At 40.0% G+C, this 26568-nt stretch overlaps 1 protein-coding gene across 3 annotated transcripts in view; it reads right to left on the minus strand.

Moving 5' to 3' along the window:
- Nucleotides 1–26568, minus strand: part of NMU (neuromedin U) — a 96438-nt gene that overhangs the window by 18716 nt on the left and 51154 nt on the right. For 2 of the 3 annotated variants that reach the window (XM_089669324.1, XM_089669326.1), the window contains exons 2-6: nucleotides 25431–25489; nucleotides 13302–13346; nucleotides 13162–13221; nucleotides 9472–9501; nucleotides 9326–9376 (exon numbers count right to left, since the gene is read on the minus strand). In XM_089669324.1, coding sequence (XP_089525450.1) covers nucleotides 9326–9376; nucleotides 9472–9501; nucleotides 13162–13221; nucleotides 13302–13346; nucleotides 25431–25489 — 245 coding nt within the window. The remainder of the gene's footprint in view (nucleotides 1–9325; nucleotides 9377–9471; nucleotides 9502–13161; nucleotides 13222–13301; nucleotides 13347–25430; nucleotides 25490–26568) is intronic. The other variant, XM_089669325.1, reaches the window with a different exon arrangement.

The following is a 26568-nucleotide window of genomic DNA, read 5'->3' on the forward strand; positions in this document are numbered from 1 at the left end:
CAGTATATTAGGGAAGGAATAAGGGAAGGTTATCTACAATGCCCTATATCTCAAGTCGCCAGAAAGACACCTATTAAAGATATTCTATATGTTCCTACTGTCAGAGAAAACAACTCACCAAGCTGTATTTTCACAAAAGGACTAGCTAAAAGTAAAATCATAGATAGATTGTATTGGCAGAAGTGCAGTGACACAAGAATCCTGAAACAATCAAGAAACTAGCTGATGTTCAATATGGAAATGGCATAACATTTGTCCCATGCAGTCAAACAATGAGGTGTACCAGTTGCATAAAGGAAAACATTTTCCAGGAAATAATTTCCCAAAGGTAGCAACAGCAGAACCTATCACCAAATTAATTCACTTAGATCTATCTGGTCCTAGGAAACTCCAAGAAAGAAAAGGTAATTTCTTAGATTCATTGATGACTACTCAAGTTATACTGTACAATACCTGTTGCACAGCAAAGATGAAGTCCTGGATAAACATAAACAATATCCTTGTAATAGTGAGCAACAAATTTGGAAAAATAGCACAGATAATGGCACAGAGTACACAAAGAGGAAACCACAAGCTATTTCGAAGAAGCATGGAATGATATTACAGACTACTGTACCATACAATCCAGAACAAAATGGTGTTGCAGAGAAAATGAACCACACTTTATATGAAAGTTGCATAAGCTTGCTTTTTGATACGGATATGCCAACCACATACTGGGGAGAGGCAATTATGACAGCCTGCCATCTCCAAAACGGCTTACCAGGAAAAGCAACAAAGAGAAAACTCCATATGAGCTATGGAATGGAAGGATACCTGACCTGAAAGCCACCAGCATCTTTGGAAGCAAACCATTTGAACATGTTCCAAAAGAAAACTACAAAATGGGAACCTTGTCCTAAAGAAGGTATATTTGAAGGCTACAGTGAGTCTCGAAATAGTTACATAATTCTACATCCAGACACCAAAAGGTAACACTCAGCAAAAATGTTATTATTATTATTGAAATACCTATGAGTCGAAAGCCTGTACAAGAAGAGAAACAGAACATCACTGAAACTGAAATTGGTGTGATTTATCCACTGAAAAGAAAGAAACAAAGCCACCTGCAACCTCAGTCATAAAATCTGTGATAGCCAATAAGGGCAAAAGCTACCTGTTCATGAGAAGCAAATGTGGATGAAAGCTGCATATGAAGAGATGCCACCTCTCAATCAGCTCCAAGGTTGGAAATTTGTAAAGGTGGAAGCAAACTAGTATAAACATCTTACCTAAAGTTAGAAGGAGAAGTTCTTCTATCTAACAATGGACAGTACCAGGGGTGGACTGACCATTTGGAAACTCGGACACTGACCGAGGGCCTGGTGTCAGTAGGGGGCCCCATGAGATGCCCCTTAGCACCTTTTTTTATAGGCTTTTGAGTTTGGGCACGAACACAGGGGCCCCATGATCCCCTATTGCCCGGGGGCCCCATGAGTTGTCAGTCCGCCCCTGGACAGTACAGACAAGCAGTGGGGTCACATCTACATATAGGAGTTGCCATATCACTTCTCATCAGATTTGGAAGTAAACCCTGCCAAAGGGACGAAAATGCTATGACAAAACTACTAATAAAGCAAAAGTTTGAAGAATTTCAAAATAAGATGGGACTTACATGAAAATTACATGTGAGTGGGGGTGTTAACATGCTGTTTACAAAGACATAGGTGCAACTTTCAGTTTAATATGTTATACTGTGGTTAGTAGTTCTGCCACTAGGCAGCTGTGTCAGCTAAATGCTTTTAAATGTATAGTTCTTCACAGTGGGACTTCATTGTTACGATATAATTCCCTGTCTCTTTGTACAAGGCTCAGCCATGTGTCCAGCAACTGGTTAGTGTCATATCTGCAGCAGCTTTCCAACACCAATTGGGGACTGTTGGGGCCCCATTTTTACTTTAATTGCCCAAACTAAAAATGTGCTTTATATTCAACAGCATGTGCATGGGAAGATGGGAGGGAGCAGTATGCTAAAACCCAACTTGAAGGATCCCACTCATGCAATTTTCAGTGATTAGGAAGAATTGCTCCACAGTGCCAGCAGATATAGAGGTTAGTAGAGGGCTTATTTTAAAACTCCTTTACTACATGGTAGGAATACAGTATGTAAATATTTAAACCTCCATAGCCTGGCAACAATTCTAATTTTATTGGAGATACCAGAAAAGTGATACTTTCCCACATAAGCTGTAGCAATGCAGTTACTGAAGAAGGCTAAAGATATTAATGCATGTTGTATGAATTAAAGCTAAACTCAAGGCAAACAGCTAAACACACAGCTAAATTACATAAAAGGGAGCAGATTACTTTCAAAATGATTTGCATTTCTGTCTAACAGCACTTACAGGTCTTGTCTCTTCCCCAGCCAGTGACTTGGCAGTAAAAAGAGAAGCAGCAGAGTGATTAACTCATCCCTCTGTTATTCTGCTTTATCTCCTCCTATTATAATACTCCGCATTAGCACTACAGCACAACGTGTTAGCTCTGAGCAGTTTTTTTTCTTTTACAATTTGCTGCATAGGGGATTGCAAGGGCTAATACCAGGCCAAAGTCAGGTGATTACATTGCTTGCATTAAAACAGTACATTTATTGTACTAATTGCATTCATTTGTGTCCTAAACCTGCCTAGAGATCAGCTTTAAGTCATAGGTTTCCTGATGTGAAATATTAAAAGCACTGATTCATTGTTACAGGTACATTTGGCAATTATTAACGACGCAATCCAAAACAAAGGAAAAAATGTGACAATGAAAAATAATGCAGGAAAATAGTGCACAAGCAGTAAAAGGACAAGCAACTTAACTGAAGCAAAATAGCTACAAAATTAAGAAAGTAGACTTTAATAAGCCAGTAGAAATGATGATGTGCAAATGTAGCATCCAATAGAAACCAATATTTAAATTAAGTTTAACACAGTTAATGCAGTTTGCTGTATTAAGCAAGCCAGGAAATATTTTAATGAAAATAAATTAAATTGTTCATCAATTCTGAGCCTAGCTGTCCATTATTAGGTATTTCCCAAGAGTATAGTTCAGCAGAAAAGGTCATCATACCAACCCTTCTTGCAGTTCTCAATCAACAACATAGAAAATGCTTCTTAAAGTTTGCTGTTTCCCCTTTTGCAGACAAATTTTATAAAAGCTCACTATATGTTTGCTATATTTTCCCATTCACACAGCATGCCTAAAAGTATTTACGTATTTAAAAAATATTTCTGACATTTTAGACTTTTTTTAAGCAGGCCTTGAGCAGACTGCAAGCTACCCAGGCAAATAATGAGGACACTGAGTTTCTCTTCATTTACATTCAAAGCAAAAGTCAGACTTCTAGATCTTTAACCCATTATGACAGTGTTCAAACTTGGTTTACAACTGATAATGAGGTCTGCCAGCACAGTACCGACAGGGTTAAATCTGGTAAACACAACTCCCTAGCCCTCTAATTCTGCAAAGTAGATGAAAACTTCAGTTCTGGAGTTTTCAGGAAAGAGAAAGTAAAATGTAAGCAGCAATTTATGAATCTTTATTTTTAAATAATGCAATGTTAATGAGAACATGTAACAAATATGAAGTGGGAGTTATTCCAATTGATCTGCAAAAGTGGAAATACACTTTCAGTTAAACTTGTAAAACATATACAAAGAAAGCGAATGCACAGATATGGCACAAGATCACACAATACTAATTTATTAAAAAAGATAAAATATTCCACTCACATTTTGTAGACTTTTACAAATGCTTTGTACGTGATCTTTAATTCTGTACAAGGAGATCAGCAGCCAGAGCCAGTTGTTACTAGAATCCTCACCACACTGTCTTTAATCCTGTACAAAGAGATCAGCAGCCACAGCCAGTTGTTACTAGACTTCTCCGTACACATACAAACTGACAGGCCAAATGGGGCTCCAGTTCCGAAAATGCATGGCCTTGACAACATGGGTGTAAATGGAAGAAGTTGGCTGCTGGGCTCTGAAATGCTGACTTATCTGAGCCTCCTCCCTGGCCTTTTAGTTTCTTCTCTGCAGAGGAATCTAGGTACAACTGGCTTTAGCTGTTGATCTCCTTGTAGAAGTTTAAAAACAAGTACAAAACAATGGTAAAAGCTTATGAAATGTGAGTGGAGAATTTTATCTTTTCAACCCCCTTAATGATGAAGATAAAACAAACCCTAGTGCCTAAACCATTTTGAAACATTGCCATGTGTTAGAAAAACTGTACATATCTTAGTGTATCTTGGTGAATTATACCTTGTTTTTCACATTGAGCCTTCATTTGATGCTAAATGTTATTGGAAATCTGATTTTTATTAATAATGTAAAAATCACCCAACATAGTAAAATAAATATAATTTTTAAATGTAGCTGTATTTTTTGCTATTACCTTGACCCACCAGCAAAAAAAACCATAATATAAATTCTGCCACTCTTGATGTGCATGGGGAAGTATGTAGTAGGACCCAAAAACAATAGCGTGTGTGTAAGGGAGTTCCTTTGCGCAAGCTGGCTCAGAGAGATGGGCATGGCATGCTATGGAGAACTTTGATGACGTGCGTGCATATGCATAGGAATGCGTATGGTCAGATGCTGAATGCTCAAGCACATCCACAACCAATGTTGGTGCCAGAAGGCCCATTTAAAGGATGCCTTGTTCCAGTGCTGGTGCTGACTGGTCTCCAGCTTTTCCCTGTTTCCTGTTTGCATCCGGTGTATGACTTCTGTTGCTGACTCGGATTGCCACTGACCTGACCATGCATCCTGCATTTACATCTACTCACCTGTTCCTGACCTTGGATCTTTTCAAGACTTCAATCCTGGCTATTCCTCTCTACGTTGTTGCTTGCCTGCTGCTGATCTTGGCTACACCTGTGACCACACTTCTGTCTCTGATTTGGGTCTATGTTGCTCCTGATTGCCTGCCCTGGCTGCCAAATGCATTTTCTACAACCAACAACCACTACTGTGTGTTCCTACCACAAAACGGCTGGGAACTCTGACAAGCCACCTTTCCAGAACTTGCAGCACAAGTGGAGCACCCCTTTAATCACAGCGGCTCCATGATTCACAGCATCTATTCCTGACTGGATGTCCTGCCAGACCTTCTAAGTCTGCATCTCCGGATGCAAGTTCTACTACCAACACTTGACTGCACTTGTTAATACTGTCCCTTGGCACTATCTGTTTCTCCTGGGCTGCAGATACAAGAGAGGCCAACTTCATCAATTCAGTCTCCTATCAGTTACGTGACAATGTGTTTTTGCATGTTTTTCCTAATCCCCCTTAACACAGTGGCACTAGTTATTTTATCTTTATTTTTTAACACTCTTTTCTTACAGAGGGCAAGAGATACAAGGAAGGCATATCTTAATAGTGATCACTGTGATCAATGGATTGGGAGATGGTTCTCCTGATTCTTTATCTTTACTCTTAGACCAGGCGCTGTTGGTGACAGCATGGTTTCTGGGCTGGGTGCGCACAACAGAATGCACGGCAAGCATAAATGAAGGTGTGCCTGAATGATTCAGCACAGCATAAGATACAGTTTGTGCTGCCATATACACTCACCAACCACTTTATTAGGTACACCTTGCTAGTGCAAAGAAATCCCCCACACCATTACACCACCGTCACGAGCCTGAACTGTTGATACAAGGCAGGATGGATCCATGTTTTTGTGTTGTTCTGACCCTACCATCTGAATGTCGCAGCCAGTCTACCCATTCTCCTCTGACATCAACAAGGAATTTTTGTCCACGCAACTGCTGCTTACTGGATATTTTCTTTTTTTTTTTACCATTCTCTGTAAACCCTAGAGATGGTTGCATGTGAAAATCACAGTAGTTTTTTAAATACTCCGACCAGCCCATCTAGCACCAACCATGCCATATTCAAAGTCACTTAAATCCCCTTTTTTCCCCATTCTGGTGCTCGGTTTGAACTTCAGCAAGTCGTCTTCACTACATCTACATGCCTAAATGCATTGAGTTGCTGCCTTGTGATTGGATGATTAGCAGTTTGTGTTACCAAGCAACTGAACAGGTGTATGTAATAAAGTAGCCAGTGAGTGTATATGCATACTGTCATTGAAGAGGGATAAACAAACAAAGATTGTTTTTTATTGAGTCAAATCTGTGCACTCTTTCCTTTTTTAAATACATTTTAAAGGAAATATCTTAACCTAGAACCGTTTCAGGAATAACTTATAAAGTTTTGCAAGAAGCAATTATAATGCATGAAGACCTAAGAATCGATGGGGACTTTAGTTCTAGTACACCAAACAAATAAAAGGTGCAATCATATTGGTTACTATGTGTTTCTGACTCTGCACATCATCATTGCTTATTTCACTATTCCTGAATATACCCAGAACAATTTACTGTGCATTCTGCACTATGTTGGAGGACATAGTTTGTGTGAAATAAAAATACTCAGACAACATAAAAATCAAAAGCTACTGGAAATAGAGTAATTATTTATTAAGTCTGGGAGGCATCGTACCCAGAGGCCAAAAACAAAATAGGTTGTCAACAATATCTCCTTGTACAAAATACAGAGTGACAGGTAAAACCTGACATCAGCAAAACAAATCTCTGTTTTATAGCAAATATCCCCCATAATGTCCTGAAGATCAACCCACCACCTAAAACAGTGTGTCCTGCAATAGTACTGTATATACTGTATAAGTAAATCCTATGAATATCAGTATATTCTATTATCATGTCTGTGACATTGCACTGCACGTCTCAGTGGTTCCACTAAATCCTATTTCCTAGGCTCCATCTTAAAGTGTATCAAAAATCTAAACTATTTTTGTGTTTGATAGAGCAGTGAAAGATGAACCCTGTCAGGTTAATTTTTTTGTATTAATATTGTGCTTTCTGTGTCACTGTTCACCCTCTTTATTTGTCCCAGTGACCAATGTCATGTCACCTTAGGAAATGATGGGAAATCCAAATGGTATAGTTGTCCCTGGAACAATGAGGCACACTTGTTAAGGTGAAATCAATCTACAACAGGATGTTTCTTTTCTTTGGAGAGATTTTTTCTTATTCCATGATGTGAGAAAAAATGTCCCCACAGACAGCCATAAGAACTCCAACAGGGGTTTTAAACTGGCTTTAAACATACGTTGACAGAAACTACATGAGCTAAACTAGTTGCTTTTAACTACAACTTCCTTTTCTATTGAAAATAGAAGCCAAGATGTCAAAGTGAAGAATCCCCTATAAATGTGGTTTAAAAACCGTTACTAACATATATATTTTGTGAAATTATAAAAAGTTCTCCTAAAATCAGGTCATATGATCTTGCATGTGTCCTCTCTATTTCGAGAAGATGCAGGCAAGGACAACAGATTGCTGCAGATGTTGGAAGTAGATTTGTTCTGTTAAACAATCAACAGGCATGATCAAGGGAAGTTCTAGCTGACAGTCTGCCACTATGAAGGAGGGAGAGCTACAGAGGTGCCATTGTCACTAGCGGGTTCCACCTCCAGTGCACACAAGTCATGGTGTCATGGTGGCACCAGAAAAGCCTATATAAACTGTTAACCAGATTGTGGCATAGATTTAGTGCTTGATATATCAGAAATTCTGGCTACAGATCAATGTTTAGGCACAATAAAAAGGGATAGGGATTCCTACAGATAACAAATGTGCCTTGGCCTCTATTTTAATGCACTCCATTCCATGCTAGCATCAGTGGCTCTCCCCATTTTGGGTTGCACATATTTGTATGTGGATGTCAGATTTGAGCTTACAGAATAAGTAATAATTATGGGACAACCTAAATTACAGATTTTATAAGTACTGGCTATGTACATGTAATGCTTTATCACTTATACAGGTCATTCTGAGGAAAATACAGATATTGTTCATTAAATAATACAATTGACACCCAAATAGTGTATATTTCACTTCATGGTTAGATTGCTAAAGCAACCCAAGTTCCAAATCTATGCTCACTGTTGAGGAAGGAATGCATTCATCTTTCAAATTACTTTAGAAGATTTTTACAGTTCCAACTTAAATGGAACTTTACCCATAACAACCTGATAAAAAATAATGTTCTTTAGCAAGGAACATACATTCCACGTTAATAATTCTGCTACCAAAATTAGTATGTGCTGTAAATTGCCTCCAGCTTTTCTCCTGTTTCTGCTTACTGGAGGCTGCCATTTTGCTGAAGAACCCATAGCCCTTGAACAGTAGTAAATCATAAAGCTGAACTAAACCCATCAATTTACTGGTTTCATAAAACAGTTACATTCCTGGAATGCCGGGATTGCTAACTGTCACATTTGCTTGTGTCCTCAACCAAACTGTCAAATCAAATGGCTGGTGTCTTAACTGATCACATGTGCAGTACCATGGCAGTTGGAAATAAAACAGAAGCAGCTTCATTGGCTATAAAGGATAGGAGGGTTTAATTCCTCTTTAAGGCTGTCAGCAGATTGGCCTCTACAAATGTGGCAGTGCCTACATATAGAGAGAAACTAATAATGTGCAGAACAGTGTATAGAAAATGGGGTTATTTACTAAAGCTAGAGAGTGCAAATTATGGTGTAGCTATGCATAGAAACCAATCAACGTCCAAATTGTATTGTCAAAGCCTAACTGAATAAGCTGAAGTTGGAAGCTGATTGGCTAACATGCACAGCTGCACCAGAGTCTAAGTGCACCAGTTTTAATAAATCTCCCCCAGTGTATTACTGGATTTTAAACAGTATAGGCTCTTGTTTATAATGTTTTACAAAGCTATACCTGACCTGAACTGATCTAGCAGGACCTAATTTTCTGACTAAAGTTCCACTTTAAAGCTGAACTAAACCCATCATTTTAACAGTTTAATAAAAACAGTAACATTCCAGGCATTCCGGGAATGCTATCTGTCACATTTGCCTGTGCTTTCAACCAAACTGTCAAATCATCAAATGGCTGGTGTCATAACTGATCACACGTGCAGCACCATGACAGTTGCAGATCAAACAGAGGCTGAGATGGTAGCTTCTTTGGCTGAAAAGGATAGGAAGGTTTAGTTCCACTTTAAGTATTCCCATTTACACTGCTGGTTCCTAATTTGCCCCTGGTTCTAATGACCTCTAGTTCATCTGTAAAATAGTGGATGCAGTTTATGCAGTACAATTACTGGAGTGCCTACATTGCATAATGATTATTGAGGAACTAGCAATATATGCTATGCATTAAGCAATGCAGGTGAATGTGTCTTGCAGTGTGGTCCACATTGTTTTATCTAGTTTGAATGTTCTTCTCCTATGAACTTTAACTTACCGTGATGTCAGATTTTCCTGAGTCATGACTCTTAGAATAATGAAATAAGAACTGTGCAGAAAAGAAATTAAAATGCTATTTTACTTCACAAAAAGCTCAAGGACAAAAATGTTTTTATTATTCTTAGTGTGGAACACAGTACTCACCCTTTTTGAGTCTTCTTTTTCTTCTGAACCCTGTAAACATCAAAGAATGAAGGATTTTACAAAATGTATTCTGTGCTATATGTCCTCTAATGCAGTGGTCTCCAAACTGTGGGCCGGATGCAGCGGTCTCCAAACTCTGGCCTGCAGAGCATTATTCTCTGCACTGTTATAAGGAACCATTCCCCCTACTGACACAAATGATAAGGCACTGTTCCCTCCACTGACACCAACACATGGCATAATTTCTTCAATTGACACCAATGATGGGGCACTATTCCTTTCACCGACACCAACAACGGGCATAATTGCTCTGACTCATATAAACAGAACACTATTCTTCCCAATGAGACCAAATATATGGCTCTATTCCTCCCACTTATGGTAACAATGGAGCACTATTCCTCCCACTGATATCAACAATGGGGCACTGATCTTCCCACTGACCCCACTATTCCTACTCCTCAAAAGGCGCTATGTAATTTTTTTACTCCCACTCACCACCAAGCCTTAAGCTTCAATTTCCTTTAAATTCACCTTCAAATATGTAGTGCAAGGGCCTGCCTGATTGCATACACATTGAAAGTGTTTAGGTTTGACCTCATATTATATGGTTTTGGTAAATCTAAAAGAAAATTGTATTATGTATGGGCGGCCTTAGGCATTGTTTAATACCACTAATGTCTGGACATTTTCTACTTTCACTGGCCCAGTCCTGCCCCTTTGAAGTCTGTGGACACTGAACTGGCCCTTTATTTAGAATGTTTGGAGACCCCTGCTCTAGTGCTTTGACTTTAAAACTGGCTATCAGACTTATTAAGGCCTGGTGAAACTGGGGAGACTTTACATCACTTACTGTCCTGCAGAAGCAACATAAACTGAGAAAAAATCTACTTAAAGTCAGGGGAACTTTTATGTATGACAGTTGTCACCAGAACATTTGTTGCCATTTAGTGGTTACCCTCACCTCTTGTTTTGATGACAATTCAAAAATGTTGGCCTTCCCCCTTTTTCTGTCTTAGTGACAATGGCCGCCACTACAAATAGTAGGGTAAACCTCCCCAGTGGGATGCATACAAGGTTTAAAGTGTATGTCAAGGCAAAATTAAGAAATATAATATGAAGTGCATATCTAAAATGCATCCATATGCTTTCAAAAACCCTGCAAATACAGAGAAATAGCTGTAAATCTGCCAGAAATGCTCCCAAATCCTGTTATGGGCCTGTGTGTAATCCTGTTACACACAGCTGTTTGTAGACTTGTGTTTTCATCCTTGCCCAATCATGCAATCACGAGTAAGGCTCGCAGGCAGGCCCATCCCACTAGGCCTCCAGGCAGCCTTCCTCCTGTAGCCTCACATCTTCCTACTCCTTCTTCCACCCAACTCCTCACACTCCTGGCACCGAGCAGGCTCCTGCACTTTTAAGGGAGTCCCAGCCCCTTGCCAAACCTTCTGTTGGGGATTGGCTGAGGTTCTCAAGAATACAACCAGCCATTCCTCAGATCCACCCACTACCCTCAAAAGCCTCAAAGCAGGAGGAAATTCCAGAGGGGCTGACCTGCCTCTCAGCCCTGACCACAATTTGACCCCTCTGGCTATCACACCTGAGCTGCTACCCAACTCCTGACTAACCATTAGGGTCTACCTCCCCCTAGCTAAACTAGGAGGGTGCTACATTACAAAGATATAACACAATGCTTCCTGTGGTATAATAAGCAGACCATATAGGAGTAAATAATATAAATTCATTGTTGGGTTATACATACACAATAATCCTCCCCCACTTTATTCAAAACTTTAAAAAAAAGTTTACTCTTTGCATACACTTTAAAGCTCAGCTCCTGCCATTGTATTCAGTCTTAGACATAGGAAGGAAGGTTATGACTTTAAGTTTTTTTTTGTAAATTATTTTTTATTCAAAAGAAGGAAAACAAAGGTTGCAGCCTGAATCCTGATATCTGATAGGTGAGGCTGACCACTTAAAAGAAGGATTTACATTTTAAATAACTCCATCATCCTATTACTTTTTTTCATTGATCTTTCTACTTTTTGACCACTTCCCAAAGGTCACTACTAACAGAAGCAAGGGCTCTTCAATTCAAAGCTTTTCTGTGTTTGTTTACTTTGTTTTATTCTGAGTTAAAGCAATAAAATAACTAGTTTTGGCTAAATTAGAGAAGGGTTAAAATCCCTTTTGGTTTATTTTTTCCTGTCAATGTCCAATTGGGCAGATTTTTTTTTACTTTATGTCCTGGAGATACAGCAGGAATGAAGAAGAAGGAATTCCTCATGAGAACACGTGTCCCCTTTTGAAAATTTACAATCACCTCTTGTTTTGGTGGCGACTGTAAACTTTGGTTTCTCATCCATTTTTCTTTCTGTGACAATGCTGGTTTTGCTGACCCTTTCCAACTTATAAAAAAAACCCTATAAAACTTGAAGGCTCTGGGTTCACAGGGGAAAACCAGGTAACTTATGTGACAAGTTTATGGGACCTGAACAAAGCCAGTTTGATATCCAGTTCTGTAAGTGATCCAGAAAACATAGCGCTGATCTGAGCATCACCTGTCTTAGCATTACATGAATTTGGAGAGCTCACTCTGTCCACTAGAAAAGTAAAGATCCAACACACACAGTCAACAGTCCTACTTCAACAGTTCCACTGCTGCATCTAGTCAGTATTAATGTTTCAGTTTCAAGAGGGTTCAGATATGGTGGGCAAGCGTAATATACTATATCTTGTGAAGAAAAAATTAATGCACTATGTGGACATACTTCAGGTGTAAAATAATAATTATAACAAAAATAACAACAACAACAACAATAATAATAAAAATAATAATAATTGTTGCGAATATTATTATTATTATCTCCATGAATTTCTACCAAAACTAAATAATTGTGTACATACTTCAAATATAAATTATATATTACAATAATAATAATACTAATAATAATACAGGTTTTCAAGATTTGGATATCACAAGGAAATATCTCTATTCTACACAGTTCTTCCCAGAACAAATGTCCCCATTCGTAGAATTTTCCTCTATTCTTGTTAAGGTGCCAACTCAAAATTTTATATTTGTTCCTCACTTTCATGTCCAGTGCCCAATAAGACAAATAGAGAGGATACATCTCCCCAGTATTGACACAGACAGACACAACTGTCTCCATTTAGGATTTCCCCTCTATTCTCGTTCCGGTGACAATTCAAAATTTTGGAATTGTTCCTAACTTTCAACCCGGTGACAGTGATCATCAAGACAAATAGAAAGTGTGAATCACCCCAGTGGGGACACAGAACAATGTTTCTTTGGTAGAATTCCCCTCTATTCTTGTTCTGGTGAAAACTTAAAATGTTGGATTTGTCCATCACTTTCATGCCTGGTAACAGTGGTTATCAGTACAAAGTCAAAGAAGAAATCTAGCAACGTGAGAGAACTTTCTCTGTTAGACAGTTGTTTCTAGTACAAGCATCCCAATTGAAGGATTTCCGCTTATCCCTTGTTTCTTTGTAAAACTCTAAAATTTTAGATATCCCCTCATTCGCTCACCAGTACAAAAAGAGGGGTCCGTTTCCCCAGTAGGGACACAGACAAAAAAAAAACTAAGAAAAAGTTCTAACCCCCTCTTCACTCTATCCAAAATAATTTATATACATTTAAAGTTTTGGAAACATGTGGCTTACCTGAGACTTCTGCATTATTCCCATGACCATAAAGCAAAGTTCTTCTAAAGTGCTGGAAACCTGTGTCAAAAAAAGGTAGTTAAGTTGCTGCTCTATTTTTATACTGTAGTGAGTAGAAAAGATAATTAATACAGACTTACCGCAAGTTGGGAATCTGACAGCACCGCAGAGCATGCATCATCTATCTGTAGACAGGAAAATCACAAAGGAGTGTAAAAATGTAACATGCTGATCATCAGCAATTCTGTTAGCAACATAGTTTGGAAAATATAAAGTTATGTTGTGTAAAAGATGAAGGCATTAATCCTACAGAGTAAAGCAGTACTGATCGCTTATTGGTGAGATGGTCCTCATCTTATCTTGTGCTCACATACTCAAGGGCATTGGGACACAGTGCTTTTATCAATGATGATAGCATACAGTAACGTGTCTTTCATGCCCGAAGGTATCTCCTAATCAGAGAAGGTGGTGGAACGTATTGGTTTACTGACTCCTGATATGGTATCTCATTTCAAATGTTCCTGTTTTTATGAATGATTGTTTTGCGTTAAATTGAACCTGTCACAAAGCAAAATACCTGTTTTAGAAACCTCAGATGGTTCTGTCATTCTCTCTTTCCCAAGCTGTATACTAACTTACCAGCAGAGAAAGAGCTTTCTTGCCTTTATTTTCACCAGGTGATCCTGCAAATGACACACTTCCTGCCCTAGGGTGGAAAAATCATTCACTATACTCTGTCTATGGAGGAGCACCAACGTTACACAGAATGCTCCTCTGATTTGGACTACAAGCATAACTTCCGCATTTCATGTTCATTACATTGGGGCCAGAAAAACACTTAGGCTCTTTTCACACAGGGTGGATCCATCAGCAGATCCACTTGCATAGTGAGGGATCTGCCCGCTGATCCCGTTGAGCAAGCAGATGACAGGTCCATGTCAGCTCCACTTATGAAGAGCGGACACAGCCCACAATCCTCTATGGGCTGTCGGATAGAAATGGACCGCCTGGGGAACGATCCCCATCCGTCTGTTTTTAGTGGACAGGATCTGATCAGGCAGGTGTAAATGGGCACATATCCATTTACACCCACCACTCCGTAGAAAGCAATGGAGCGTCCGGTCGGGTCCACTTGAAAAATGGACAGGCGGACCCGATCAATCCACTCGTTTGGAAGGGGCCCTATGGTTACTGAAAGAGGCAATGATTTCTGAATGTGGCACAGGCCACTTTAAAGGGTCATAGTGTCAGAAAAGTGTCAGTAGGTATTTGCTGAATTCCCCCCAAAGTATGTTCTGAGGGTCAGATACTGGGGAGAGACCTGGGTGTGTGGTGGGAGGGGAATGCCACTGGTTGAATATGCTCTGTTCATTTAGATTCACTAGTGAGGCAAAATTCTCCAGCAGTTAAACAGGAAGCTCCAGTCTCCCAAATCTCTTTTAATACAAGATATACCGGGTGGTAAAAATAACAATAGTGTAAAAACACAGCCAAACTCAAATTAAAAATGTACGCCAAACTAGTTTTACAGGAATATGAGATACATGTGGAGGCTGGCAATGATGACCTGCTACCCTCTGAAAAAATACTAACTACATGGCTCTCTTGGGCTACAATATTTTCTGAGACACTGAATATAAAGTGGATCCACATCCATCCATGCCTCCATGCTTTGTTTTCCTGAGAAATCACTTTGAAAAACACCCATAGCATTTCTTGCTGTGGCCATCTTGAGTAAGGGCAGAAGATTCATGTAGCATTAACTTTCTGGAATCAATCTGCCCTTAGCTCAGGCACGCAGGCAGGAGAGTGTGCTTTGCTGAGAAAACCCCTCGCCCCCGCCTGATGACTCCTGGGATTTATGACATCATTTGCCTAGGCCTGGAAACCAGGAAACAACTGAAGTAATGTAAAAAAAAGTGTAAACAATGTAAAAAAAAGTGTAAACAAGTAAATATCATATACTTTTCTATCTATTTACTAAGGATTAAAAATAGTCCATGTTGATTGAGAGGGTGAAGTTCCCCTTTAAACATTTTGTACCTCCATAAGTCTTGTAAAGTTATTTACCCAGAGTGGTTTATAAAGGGCACTGAATAATGCTCCTTTGGGAGGCTGTTCTGACACTGTGTACATAGACAATCCATGTAGCTCTGTACATTGTGATTGCTATGAATGGTCATAGAGAGACTAATCACAGTGATCTCAGATGTAAACAGTGTGGAAGAAGATGATGACACAGAAACTAATAACAAAATGTCTCATTCCTCATTTCTGAAAACTGTAGTGATCACAGCAGTGGCACATTCAATAAATTTCAACCATTTCACCCCTTTCCTGTCTTACACTGATCAACACATTGTCTCTCTATGTGACCATATCCTCTTAATATATTAGCCCCTTAGTATATTAACCCCTTCACCTCTCTTATTGTGCATTAAGCCCTTCACCTCCATTCTCCCACTGTATGTCAACTATACATTAGCCTCTATGTTTTAACACCTTCAATAACAGTATGTTTCTTGAGTTCCAAAAAGATGTGGCAAAAAAATAGATCACCTTGGGTTGTCTAGTTTGAAAAAACCTGAAGGCCAAAAACCTTTCCAAAAATTTTTATTTTTCTATTTTTTTTAAAACCGATGCTGTTACTAAATACCACCAAAAGAAAGCTCTGTCTTAAAAAAATAAAATAAACAATAATAATTAAAAAAATATATATATTTATATATATATATATATATATATATATATATATATATATATACACACACACAATTTTGGCACACTGTTGCATGAGCGAGTTATTGACAGCCTCACTATCACAGCACTGGAATCTGAAATATGGTACAGCAACAAAGGAGTAATACAGGCTGGTACTCAAGTGGTTAAACAAGTATGTATATTTGTAAATTCAGAGTGATGTCAGAACTCCTAATCTGCATACGTGTTCAAACTTGGTGACTCAGGGATCATTTAATCAGGACAGCTGTAGAACTACTATTTCCAGAAGGGGAGGCAAGCAATAGTGACTCTGTCGATCAGGGGTCCTCAAACTATGGCCGGCGGGCCACATGCGGCCCTCCGAGGACATTTATCCGGCCCGCTGGGCAGGGTGTATCTGCCGTGAGGCAAGGAACTAGGGTTTGACAGGTTGGCAGAGCTTGGCAGGGCTCGGGCAGGGGGCAGGAGGGCAGGATCAGCAATTCTTGAACAGGGGAAGGTGGGCTTGGCTTATGAACCTGCACCACTCACCTGGCCTCTCTGCAGCCAGCCGGCCATCTATTCTGATCAATGCATGCAACCGTCACGGCCGGAGGGCGGAGCCTAGAGCTGACCATGAAGAGGGGGAGCAATAGAGGAGACTCAATCGCTGCATGTCGGGTATCACGGCCACGGACCCTAGATAAGTGCAATAGATGATCGATCTCCTCCCTCTATTTTTCCCCCCTCTCTCCTCTCTCCCTCTCCCTCCCCCCTCCTCTCCCCCCCCTTCCTCTCTCTCCCCCCTCCTCTCTCTCTCTCTCCCCTCCTTATCCCCCCCCCCTTTACATTGTACTCAGATCTGACCCAACAAGCTGTCCTGCATTTACCGTATATTTCGCTCTATAAGCCACACTTGGGGGAAATGTCTGTGTATCTTACGGAGCGGCCAGCCCAGTATTCCCGTCGCCATTGTATGTCCGCAGTCTCTGGTCATCTTATGTACTATGTCCGCAGTCTCTGGTCATCTCCTGCACTATGTCCACATTTGTTCATAGTTTTTTTTTTAAACTATAGTCCGGCCCTCCAACGGTCTGAGAGACAGTGAACTGGCCCCCTGTTTAAAAAATTTGAGGACCCCTGCTGTAGATCCTCATTTGAGATGACTCAACAGATTGTGGCTCTATCGTCTCCTCCTGACTGTGGAGGATGATAGAACCTTCTAGAAGTCGGTAAGCAGGAAGGGGTGGAGAACTGATCTGCATGTTCATGGGAGTCCGATCAATCCGGGGTTTGGAGGCCCTGGTAGAATGGCTGGCCTATAAATATGGGAGAGTAAGGCTGACAGGGAAGTCGTGTGGAAGATGGAGTGCTGAGGAGACTGTCACAGTCTCCTAGGTGCATAGGAGGGGTCCCCTAGGTCTGGGCTGGGCTGGGCTGGGCTCAGGCTGGCTCAAGAGGATACATTCAGCAGCAAGGCATGAATGGGATCGAGACCTGGAGCAGCAGGGAGAACAGGGGACAGAGTGACTACAGCAGCACTCTCTGGGGTCTACAAGGGGAAAGAATGCCACATGCAGCAAGCTTTCTAAGGACAGCGCTGGGCTCAGTCCTTTATCTCTGTCCCGGGAGATCTTCCAAACTGGGCATACCATAACCCCTATTTCCCCTAACAAAACAACAAAACCAAGCCCATGGACTGATCATTGCCTTTGGATGCAAGTCTGTATAGAAATACGTGTTGCCTGGCTGTGCAGAGAGAGGCTTAGCGATATCCACTACACAGCGGCCCTCACAAGGCGAGCGCTACATGAATGAACACGGAAGTATTTTGTACCCAGTTTAGAGTACAGTTAGTCCCCTACATATGAATGTAGATGCTAATGTGTGTTCACACCTGACAGATCGCTGTACCAACTCAAGCAATGTTAGTGCAGTGATCTCCCCTACTGTGTCCTTGTGTTCTGACAGGGATTCCTCCTTCCAAAACACACTGATCAGTGCTCGCAGCCATTGTCTGTACACGTTGATCTTTGTTGGACTTACAAACAAATTGGACTTACGAACTAGCTCTCAGAACTTCCTGTACTGTATTTCTGGGGATAATTTAAAGCAATATTAAACCGAAAAAGCAAAGATGTAATATTTTGTAGTTTACCAATCATTGGATGTAGTGGCTGCATATTTGTTTAGGCCTTTTTCCCTCTGTTTTCACTTGATGATCTAGCCAGTAACACACCTCCTGTATTAGAGTGCCTCTACTTTGGATGAAAGAGTAACAGAGACACCTTTGGACAGCAGCATTGTCAGTTTGGGGGGAGGGAAGTGTTAGATGGACTAGCAGATTTAAATACAGTAACAAACCGAAGTCAAACCCCAGCTAATCCTTTATAGGCAGATAGAGCAAACTTTTTTCCTCTTTTGGGATAAAGATTTTACATAAATGATTAAAAGCTGATCATTGTAAGCACTCCTGCCAGTGGTAAATGGTTTGTTTAAACCATCCAACACCTACATCCACAGGACAGCTTGTTCTGTTGAAAAACATCATTCTTACTGGCAGGATCACCAGGTGAAAATAAAAGAAAGAAAGAAAGCCTAAAAAAGAAAACTAATACAGTAATCACATCTAAATACTGGTAAGCTGGGATATATTAAATGTTTTCTTTTGAGTTCAATGCCGCTCTAAGCATTTATAACTAGCAGAATAATTTAAGAAAAAAAAGAAGTTTCTCATTTTTTTGTTTATTTTGTTTCTATCTCCTTTAACGCCCCACATTAAAGAGAGATTCCTGTTTACACAATCTTGTTTTACAACAAAACATGTCAAAACTATTTGTAATAAATATGTTGTAGGCAAGAAAGTTATCATCTATTATGCAGTGTGCTGTGTAGTCAGAGAGTGTCAACAGCACTGTGTCTTTTGTGCCCAGGTCAAGCCAGTGTAGCACCCTCCTTGTTCAGCTAGGGGGAGCTAGATCCTAATGGTTAGACAGGAGTTGAATAGCAGCTCAGGTGAAATAGCCAGAGGGGTCAAATTGAGGTTAGGGCTGAGAGGCTCTGCAGGCCAGCCCCTCTGGAATTTCCCCATGCTCTGAGGCTTTTGGAGGAAGGCCTTGGAGGCAGAGGGTGAATCTGAGGAGTGGCTGGCTGCATTCTTGAGGGTCCTAGCCAATTCGCAACAGGAGGTTGGCAAGGGGCTGGGCACCATTTAAAGAGTGTTGTAGCCTGCTCAGAGGCAGGAGTGTGGAAAAGGAGGCAGGTGGAAAAGGAGAATTTCATCTAGGTTCTGGGGTGGTATACTAAGAAGACACTGGCTAGTTAAATAAACAACAAAACAAAAGCTCAAGGACTGATTTTTTACTTTGAATGCAAACTTGTGTGGAGATTGCAGATTGCCTGGCTGTGCAGGACTATAGGGGGACCCAATTCATTAGCAATTCCTAAAGGGGTAGTGCTACACCAAAAGAATGGCCAATGTTGAAGTGGCCAGCCTCTTCCTCCTTAGTGACAATGCTGGTAATCACAGAGAACAGGCTCTATCACCATGTGGCCTTGTGGTACAGTGGTATTCCACTGGAGAGAAGGTGACAATGCTATCCAGGTGACACTGCTATCTGAATATTATCAGTGTGGCCATTACAATGTTATCACCCTAAAACAAGAAGTGTTCTAGGATCAACAGGTATATTAGCAAACAAGGAGTGAAAGTGGAAAGTTCTTTATACATTAAGGATAAAGGGGGGATTTAATAAAATTGCTCTTGTTAATATGTGTTATGTGTTGTGCCCAAAAAACATCTGCAGCAGTTTTGGTTCTGACAGCGACTTGTGCCCCAAATTCAGGTAGTTGGAATTTGCTCCACTTCTACGTTGTTGCGCATCACCTGCATCAAATTCAAAATAAAATACAGACAGTTCATATCTTATGAAAGTGGAGCTAATTAAAGTGGAACTTTAGTCAGAAAATTAAGTCCTGTTAGATCACTTCAGGCTGGCCCCTTTTGCAGGTATAGCCATGTAAAACACTAAAAATAAGTGCCTATACTGTTTAAAATCCAATAATACACTGTCTCACCCTGCTCTACACATGCTCAGTTGCTATCTATTTTTTGGCACTGTGCCGAAAATATAGAGGCCGATCTACTGACAGCCTAAAGATTTACTGCTGCTGTGGGCTTCTGCAAAATGTCAGCCTCCAGCAAGAAGAAACAGGAACAATGCTGGAGGCAATTTACAGCACACACTCATTTTTAGTAGAATAATTATTAATGTGGAATGAATGGTTCTGTGGAACATTATTTTTTAAGTTGTTCCACTTGCAGACCAGCTTTCTGTTGGCGTACAGAGACAGAGTTTGCAAAATTGTGTCATATGCACCCTAAAGGTGGTGCAGCATGTGCCAAATTCAAGTACAAGTTCCAAACAGGTATCTGAGTTTGGTGCATGCAGCGCAACTTTTAGAATGCATGTAATACACTTTTGCAAAATCTATACGTCTTCCAGGGAAAGTGCTTTCTACTTTACATTTTAAAAAAATATATTTTTGCCTTTAAATGCCCTTTAAATTATGAAAAATATAAATTATAAATGATACATTATGAAAAATGGATAAATATGCTGGTAAAAAATAAAAACCTTTAACAAGGTGAACAATAGTATTCTCATATATATGCCTGCAAGAAATGACACTGAATCATTATTCATGGCCAAAGAGCACAAAAAAAAGAAAACAAAATATTCTCTCCGCGTAGGTGCCTCTTGAGCATTTCGAAGTTGCAATCATAATACTGGATTATCATTTTCATTTTAACTAGCAATGATTACTAGTATACATCATATAATTATTATACCCAAAATAAAACTTAATTTAATAACAGAAACATGAAACAATCAAAATATATATATGTATGCTTCTATAGCACGGTAGTTCAAGTTAAAATTGTACACAATCTTGTTATCTACTTCACTTTAATATGTTATCTTCTATTATCAGCTAATAAAGCCAACAAAGCATTTCCAGTAAGGAGGCCTTCAAACAGGATGTCATATATGTAAAGAGACAAGACCCTCCTCATTGGGTTTTTTTTTATAAAGTAATGTCACTTGTGTACAGTAGACCAGATTGTCAACCAGATTATATTCAATTTAGTACCTAAATGTTTGAACTTAAAGTCCAATTCCAGACACAATAAAGTTACCAGGCTTCAAACAAATATAAATTCTGTTGCTGGAAAATCAGTCCTCTGCAATGCTGCCATTTACATTAGCAAAATCTGCTGGTTTGCAGGCCACGGAAGTTCAGTTCTCCCTGTACTTCCAGGCCACTCAGATGAGCTGCAGGTGAATGGTCTGAAGGAGAGGGAGATGGAGACATGAACGTGACGCTGAGGTCTGAGACCTGAAGGCAGGGGCGTAGCTACAGGGGTCTCAGGGGTCACAACTGCGAGCGACCCCATACTGCAGGGGGTCCGCACACCCCCTGTACACCGGCACAGAAGTGGCTACATATAGAGGAACCGATCTTTCCATATTCCTCCTGTAGCTGCTGAATGCCTGCTTCTCCTCCTCTCCCTCCCACAGGCATTCATTGGCTGTAGTAGGAAAATTGAGATATTAATTCCTCTATCTGTATCCACCCCCACCACTCCTCCTATCCAGCTACTTTCTGCTGCCCCTCGTGCTCTCTGCCCCCAAGTGCTCCTTGGCCTCCCCCCGCTCTTTGCCCCCCTGCTCTCTGCCCCCAAGCTCCTCATATCCCGCCACCCCCATGCTCTATCCCCCCCTCCCATCCTGATCTGTCAGTATGGAGAGCAGCAAAGGGGCTGGTAAATGTGTAATTTACTGGCTCTTCCTTTTCAGAATGGAGATCGGTAGCAATCACTGACTCTGTCCATTTCTAACTGCAGCATAGTAAACTGTGTTTACTATACATTAGTTTATGAATAGACAGGAAGCTATTCTTCTCTATTTATTTTGTGCAGCTGAGGATGCAGAGAAAGAGAGTGTCCTCAATCTCCTTTCTTTGTCCCAAAGATGCAATATCAGAGGTCTGTTTAGACCCCTGATATTTTACCAAAGTCCCCCCAGAAGGGCTAAAAAAAATTGTAAAAAAAAATAAAAAAAGGTACAAAAAAATAACAAAAATTAAAAAAACTATTGACAACAGTGGTGGAACTACCAGGGTCACAAAGGTTGCACTTGCGTTATGCCACCAGACTCAGAGGGAAGGGCCCCAGCCGGAGGTCAGGGGGGGCCCTTCATGGTTTCTTGCACTGGGGCCCTGAAGGTTCTAGTTACACCACTGCTTGCAGGGCTTACATCTAAGTGGCCCAGAAGTACAGCTCCTGCTGCACTTCCTCCTGAACTGTACAACAGAAGATTTAATTAATGTAGAAGAAAGTTGAGCTTTACAATCAAAATACTGTAACAGAAAATAACCCCCAAATATTTGTAAGCCTATTGTTTTAATGTTATAATATGGGGCGATTATGAGTGACACATGCAGACAAGGTGTACAGTGTTACATACATAGAAAGGAGAAGAGTCTTAGTGGACTCAACCCTGACTGTACGTAACTGCTGTACTATGCTCCCCAGGACCGGGCAATAAGACAGAAAAATGAATGCAGTAGTGTACAGTGTTTGCTTTGGTGTTGCTTTGTTATACAGTACTGTGTGTTCACTATAAATACACAAAATTCCATAGAATAGTGGAAAAATCAGGAGATTGCAGTCAAATTTTACCATATTGGGGAAATGCATTGGAGTAATAGGGGAAAATAGGGTGGTTTTTCAAGCAAATTGTACTTAAGCTAGGGCTAGATTTAGACACTGGGGGCCAGGGGCACTTCAGGTTCAGGGGCCCCTTATAGACAGAGTTGGTTTACAGTTCACATTCTCAATGACAGTCACACATTTTTAAAATGCATGACACAATGGGGTTGATTTACTAAAACTGGAGAGTGCAAAATCTGCTGCAGCTCAGCATAAAAACCAATCAGCTTCCAGGTTTTATTGTCAAAGCTTAATTGAACAAGCTGAAGTTAGATGCTGATTGGCTACCATGGACAGCTGCACCAGATTTTGCACTCTCCAGTTATAGTAAATCAGCCCCAATGTCTGAGGTCATATGTGCTCACACACGCATTCATAGAGCTCTGTGTGTGGTTCGCTTGAGTAACCAAAATTTAATTTTAAACATTATACAATATACCAGTCCAGAGTAAAAACTTTTACAGATGATAGCTGGCAAAATATTACTTCCCATTTAATAAGGATAAGAACATAATTTTTTTTATTATCCTTTTTTTTATTATTATTTTATATATTTTTTCTATATTGTTTTAAATCTTTTTTGTAAAAAAGGGGGGCTCGTTCTGTCAGTAGGTCCCAGGGCAATTGCCTCTTTTGTTCCCTTATAAATCTGGCACTGACTTAAGCAGCATAACGTAGTATTAAACCCAAAAACAAAAATGTATTAAATTGCAGCTCACTAATTCTTAGATGTGGTGTCTTCATAAGTTTTTTTCCTTCAATTTCACCTGATCCAGGTAAGTCTATTATTTTTTACCTTATATTAACAGACCAAGCTGTCAAGACAAAGTAGCAGTTAGAGGGTTGGGACAAACCATTTACCACTGAACTTGCAAGGGTGCTTACAATGATCAGGTTTTTCTCATTTATGTAAAACCTTTATTCCAAAAAGAGAAAATGAAAACTGTTACTGCTTATAAAGTGTTAGCTGGATTTTAGCTTCAATGTGTTAGTTAAGTCTATCTCAATACTGCTAGTCTAACACTACTCTCCCCCCAGACTGACAATACTGCTGTCCAAAGATGTCTACATTACTGCTTCATTCAGAAGGGGGATATTTACTAAAAATGGTAAATGCAAAATCTGGTGTAGCTCTGCACAGAAACCAATCAGCTTCCAGGTTTTATTGTCAAAGTTTTATTGAAAAAGCTGAAATTAGAAGCTGATTTGTTTCTATGCACAGCTGCACCAGATTTTGTACTCTCCAGTTTTAGTAAATCAACCCCTAAGTGTGTTACTGGCCAGATCACCAGGTGAAATAAAGGGGAAAAACACCCAAAAAAGAAAACTAATAGAGCCACCAGGTCTAAAGATTGGTAAGTTGCAATATATATATTTTTTTGTGTTTAATACTGTTTTAAAGTGTATGTGTAGACACAACGTTTTTTAAATTAGTTTTGCACAGAGTGTAGATGAAATCTGCCAAAGACAGGGAAATGCCAATGATGGACAGTTGTATCCAGAATAAGTGTCCCCATTGGAGGATTACTCCAGTCAAAACTTGTATATTCCCATGCAATGGGGCTGCACCCACACTACTCAGTTAAGTGCTCGTTTTGTCCAGGGGCTCAGGGAAAAGCTGTACTTACCCATTCCTCTGATCCTTAGAAAAACTATGCTCCCCATGTCCATGTGGACTGTTCCTGCTGTCCTCACAACCGGAGCTTGTCTATGGGCACGATGACATCAGGAACAGCCCATTCACAAAATCGCTGGTGTGCGAGGGGGAAACAGGAGCAGTGGGGACCGTTTTTGTACTCGGAGGATGTGCAGATTAAGTAAGTATATCTTTGCATTCCGAGCGCCTAGACAAAAATGAGCATTTAACCCATGCAGTGCGGGCACAACCCCACGTCATGGAAAAATAATAATTTTGCCTGGAATTCTTTTTTAACTCTTGTTCTGGGTCCAACTCTAAACTTTTGGATTTCTTCACTTGCTTGACAGTACAAAAAAAGGTGAATCTATCCAATGGGAATACAAACAGCAATAAAAACTTAATAGCGGGACTAATCCTTCCTGACTCTTTCCAAAACTGAAAAAAAAAACCATCAGGTCCAGGTCTATAGTATTATGCAACATGAAGGGACTTTATAGCAATGGAGGAGGGTTAGCAACTATGTTAGCATTTCATTGTTTTCTGGTTACCAACTGAAAATAATTTCTCTAATGTCCTGTCCCTGTGACAATAAGGGGTTTATTTACTAAAGCTGGAGAGTCCAAAATCAGACTCCCTTCTGCATAGAAACCAATCAGCTTCCAGGTTTCATTGCCAAAGCTTCATTGAACAAGCTGAGGTTAGAAGCTGATTGGTTTCTATGCAGAAGGGAGTCTGATTTTGGACTCTCCAGCTTTAGTAAATAAACCCCTAAGGGTCTCTGGGAAAGGAAGTGATAGGAAACCTCAACAAAGACATTATCAGCAGTACAAAATCTCGTAGAAGCTCTAGCATTTCTCAACTGTATCCAAAATAAAATATAGAATTCTCATTAGTACTGTAAGTTGGTACCACCCCCACCACCAACCAGAACCTAGATTTGAAAAGACCATGCAACCAGCTGCCTGGAGGGTAAATCATGCTAACTGTGATTAAATGAATGAGAAGTTACAATGTCTGACTTTTGCATTTCATATCATGTAAAATGGCATACGGGAATGGGTAAGCGGAATGCCTACTAACTTCAAAATGATGAAAAACATAAAACACAGAAGTGCAAACTCTGATATCTAGGATTGAAAAGAAGTCTAAGCTTACCTCATTCCACAGCTGAAGCTCTTGATCTGCTCGAAGCACATGAGATGAAAAGGGGGCACCTACAAAACATACATTTTGAATCAAACGTCATTAGATTTTACTGTTAAACCATTGTAATGTTCAGTAATAACATTCAAACTGAATTTGTCATAGATTTTTTTAAAACTGATTTCAAAGCAAATTATGGTCTCCTAAAAAGCATGCGAATACATTTTATATTGCTCTTTTTGTATGTTATGTGATTTGTTTTTTGCCTGCTTAAGTAGCTCTAAAGCCAAAACTGTATCTTCCCTATGGAGATTTTCTTTCAATTCTGTTCTATTGACACAACTGGAAGTGAGAAAAAATCTTGCCAAAGTGAGAGAAATGCCCTCTTGTGATTGGAACAGGTGTTCCCAATAGAACCCTTCTGTTCCTGTACTGGTGCCAATTCAAAATTTACAACAACTCCTTACTTTCAGGCCATGGTTAAAGAGCACAAATAAAGAGAGTAAGTCTCCCAAACACGGACACAGACATCAATAAAACTTCATGGCTGTTCTACCCCCTCACCACTTTGCCCAAAACTGAAAAATAAATGGTAGCTTTAGACATAGTTTAGTTTTCTAACTACAAGATTGGCAAATTATAATGACTAGATCTTTATTTTTTTATCTTTTTTATTATTATTATTATTATAATACAGGATTTATATAGCGCCAACAGTTTGCTCAGCGCTTTACAATATAATGGGAGACAATACAGCAATAATACAGTTCAATACAAGAGGGTTAGGAGGGCCCTGCTCCTTGGAGCTTACAATCTAGGAGGGAGGGGCTAGTGGTACAAAAGGTAGTAACTGTGGGGGATGGACTGGTAGGAGGAGTAGAAGATTCCATTATTAGCTGAAGGCAGGATAGGCTTCCCCGAAGAAATAGGTTTTCAGAGATCGCCTAAAAGTGAGCAGAGTAGGCGATAGTCTGATAAATTGGGGTAGAGAGATTTTTGGACCTTTGTTACCAAAGTTGTTGCTATGCAGACTATGATGCATGTTCATATAAAAGGGAATCATGTATGGTGCCTCAGAAATTGCCAACTGACAGTGAGCTGTGCAGAGTAGTGTCATGGCATGATGTCTACTGCAATGTTCATTATTAGG

Source organism: Staurois parvus, unplaced genomic scaffold, assembly GCF_062004578.1.
Source record: "Staurois parvus isolate SC_StPar_1 unplaced genomic scaffold, SC_StPar_1.0 ptg000071l, whole genome shotgun sequence".
Lineage (NCBI taxonomy): Eukaryota > Metazoa > Chordata > Amphibia > Anura > Ranidae > Staurois > Staurois parvus.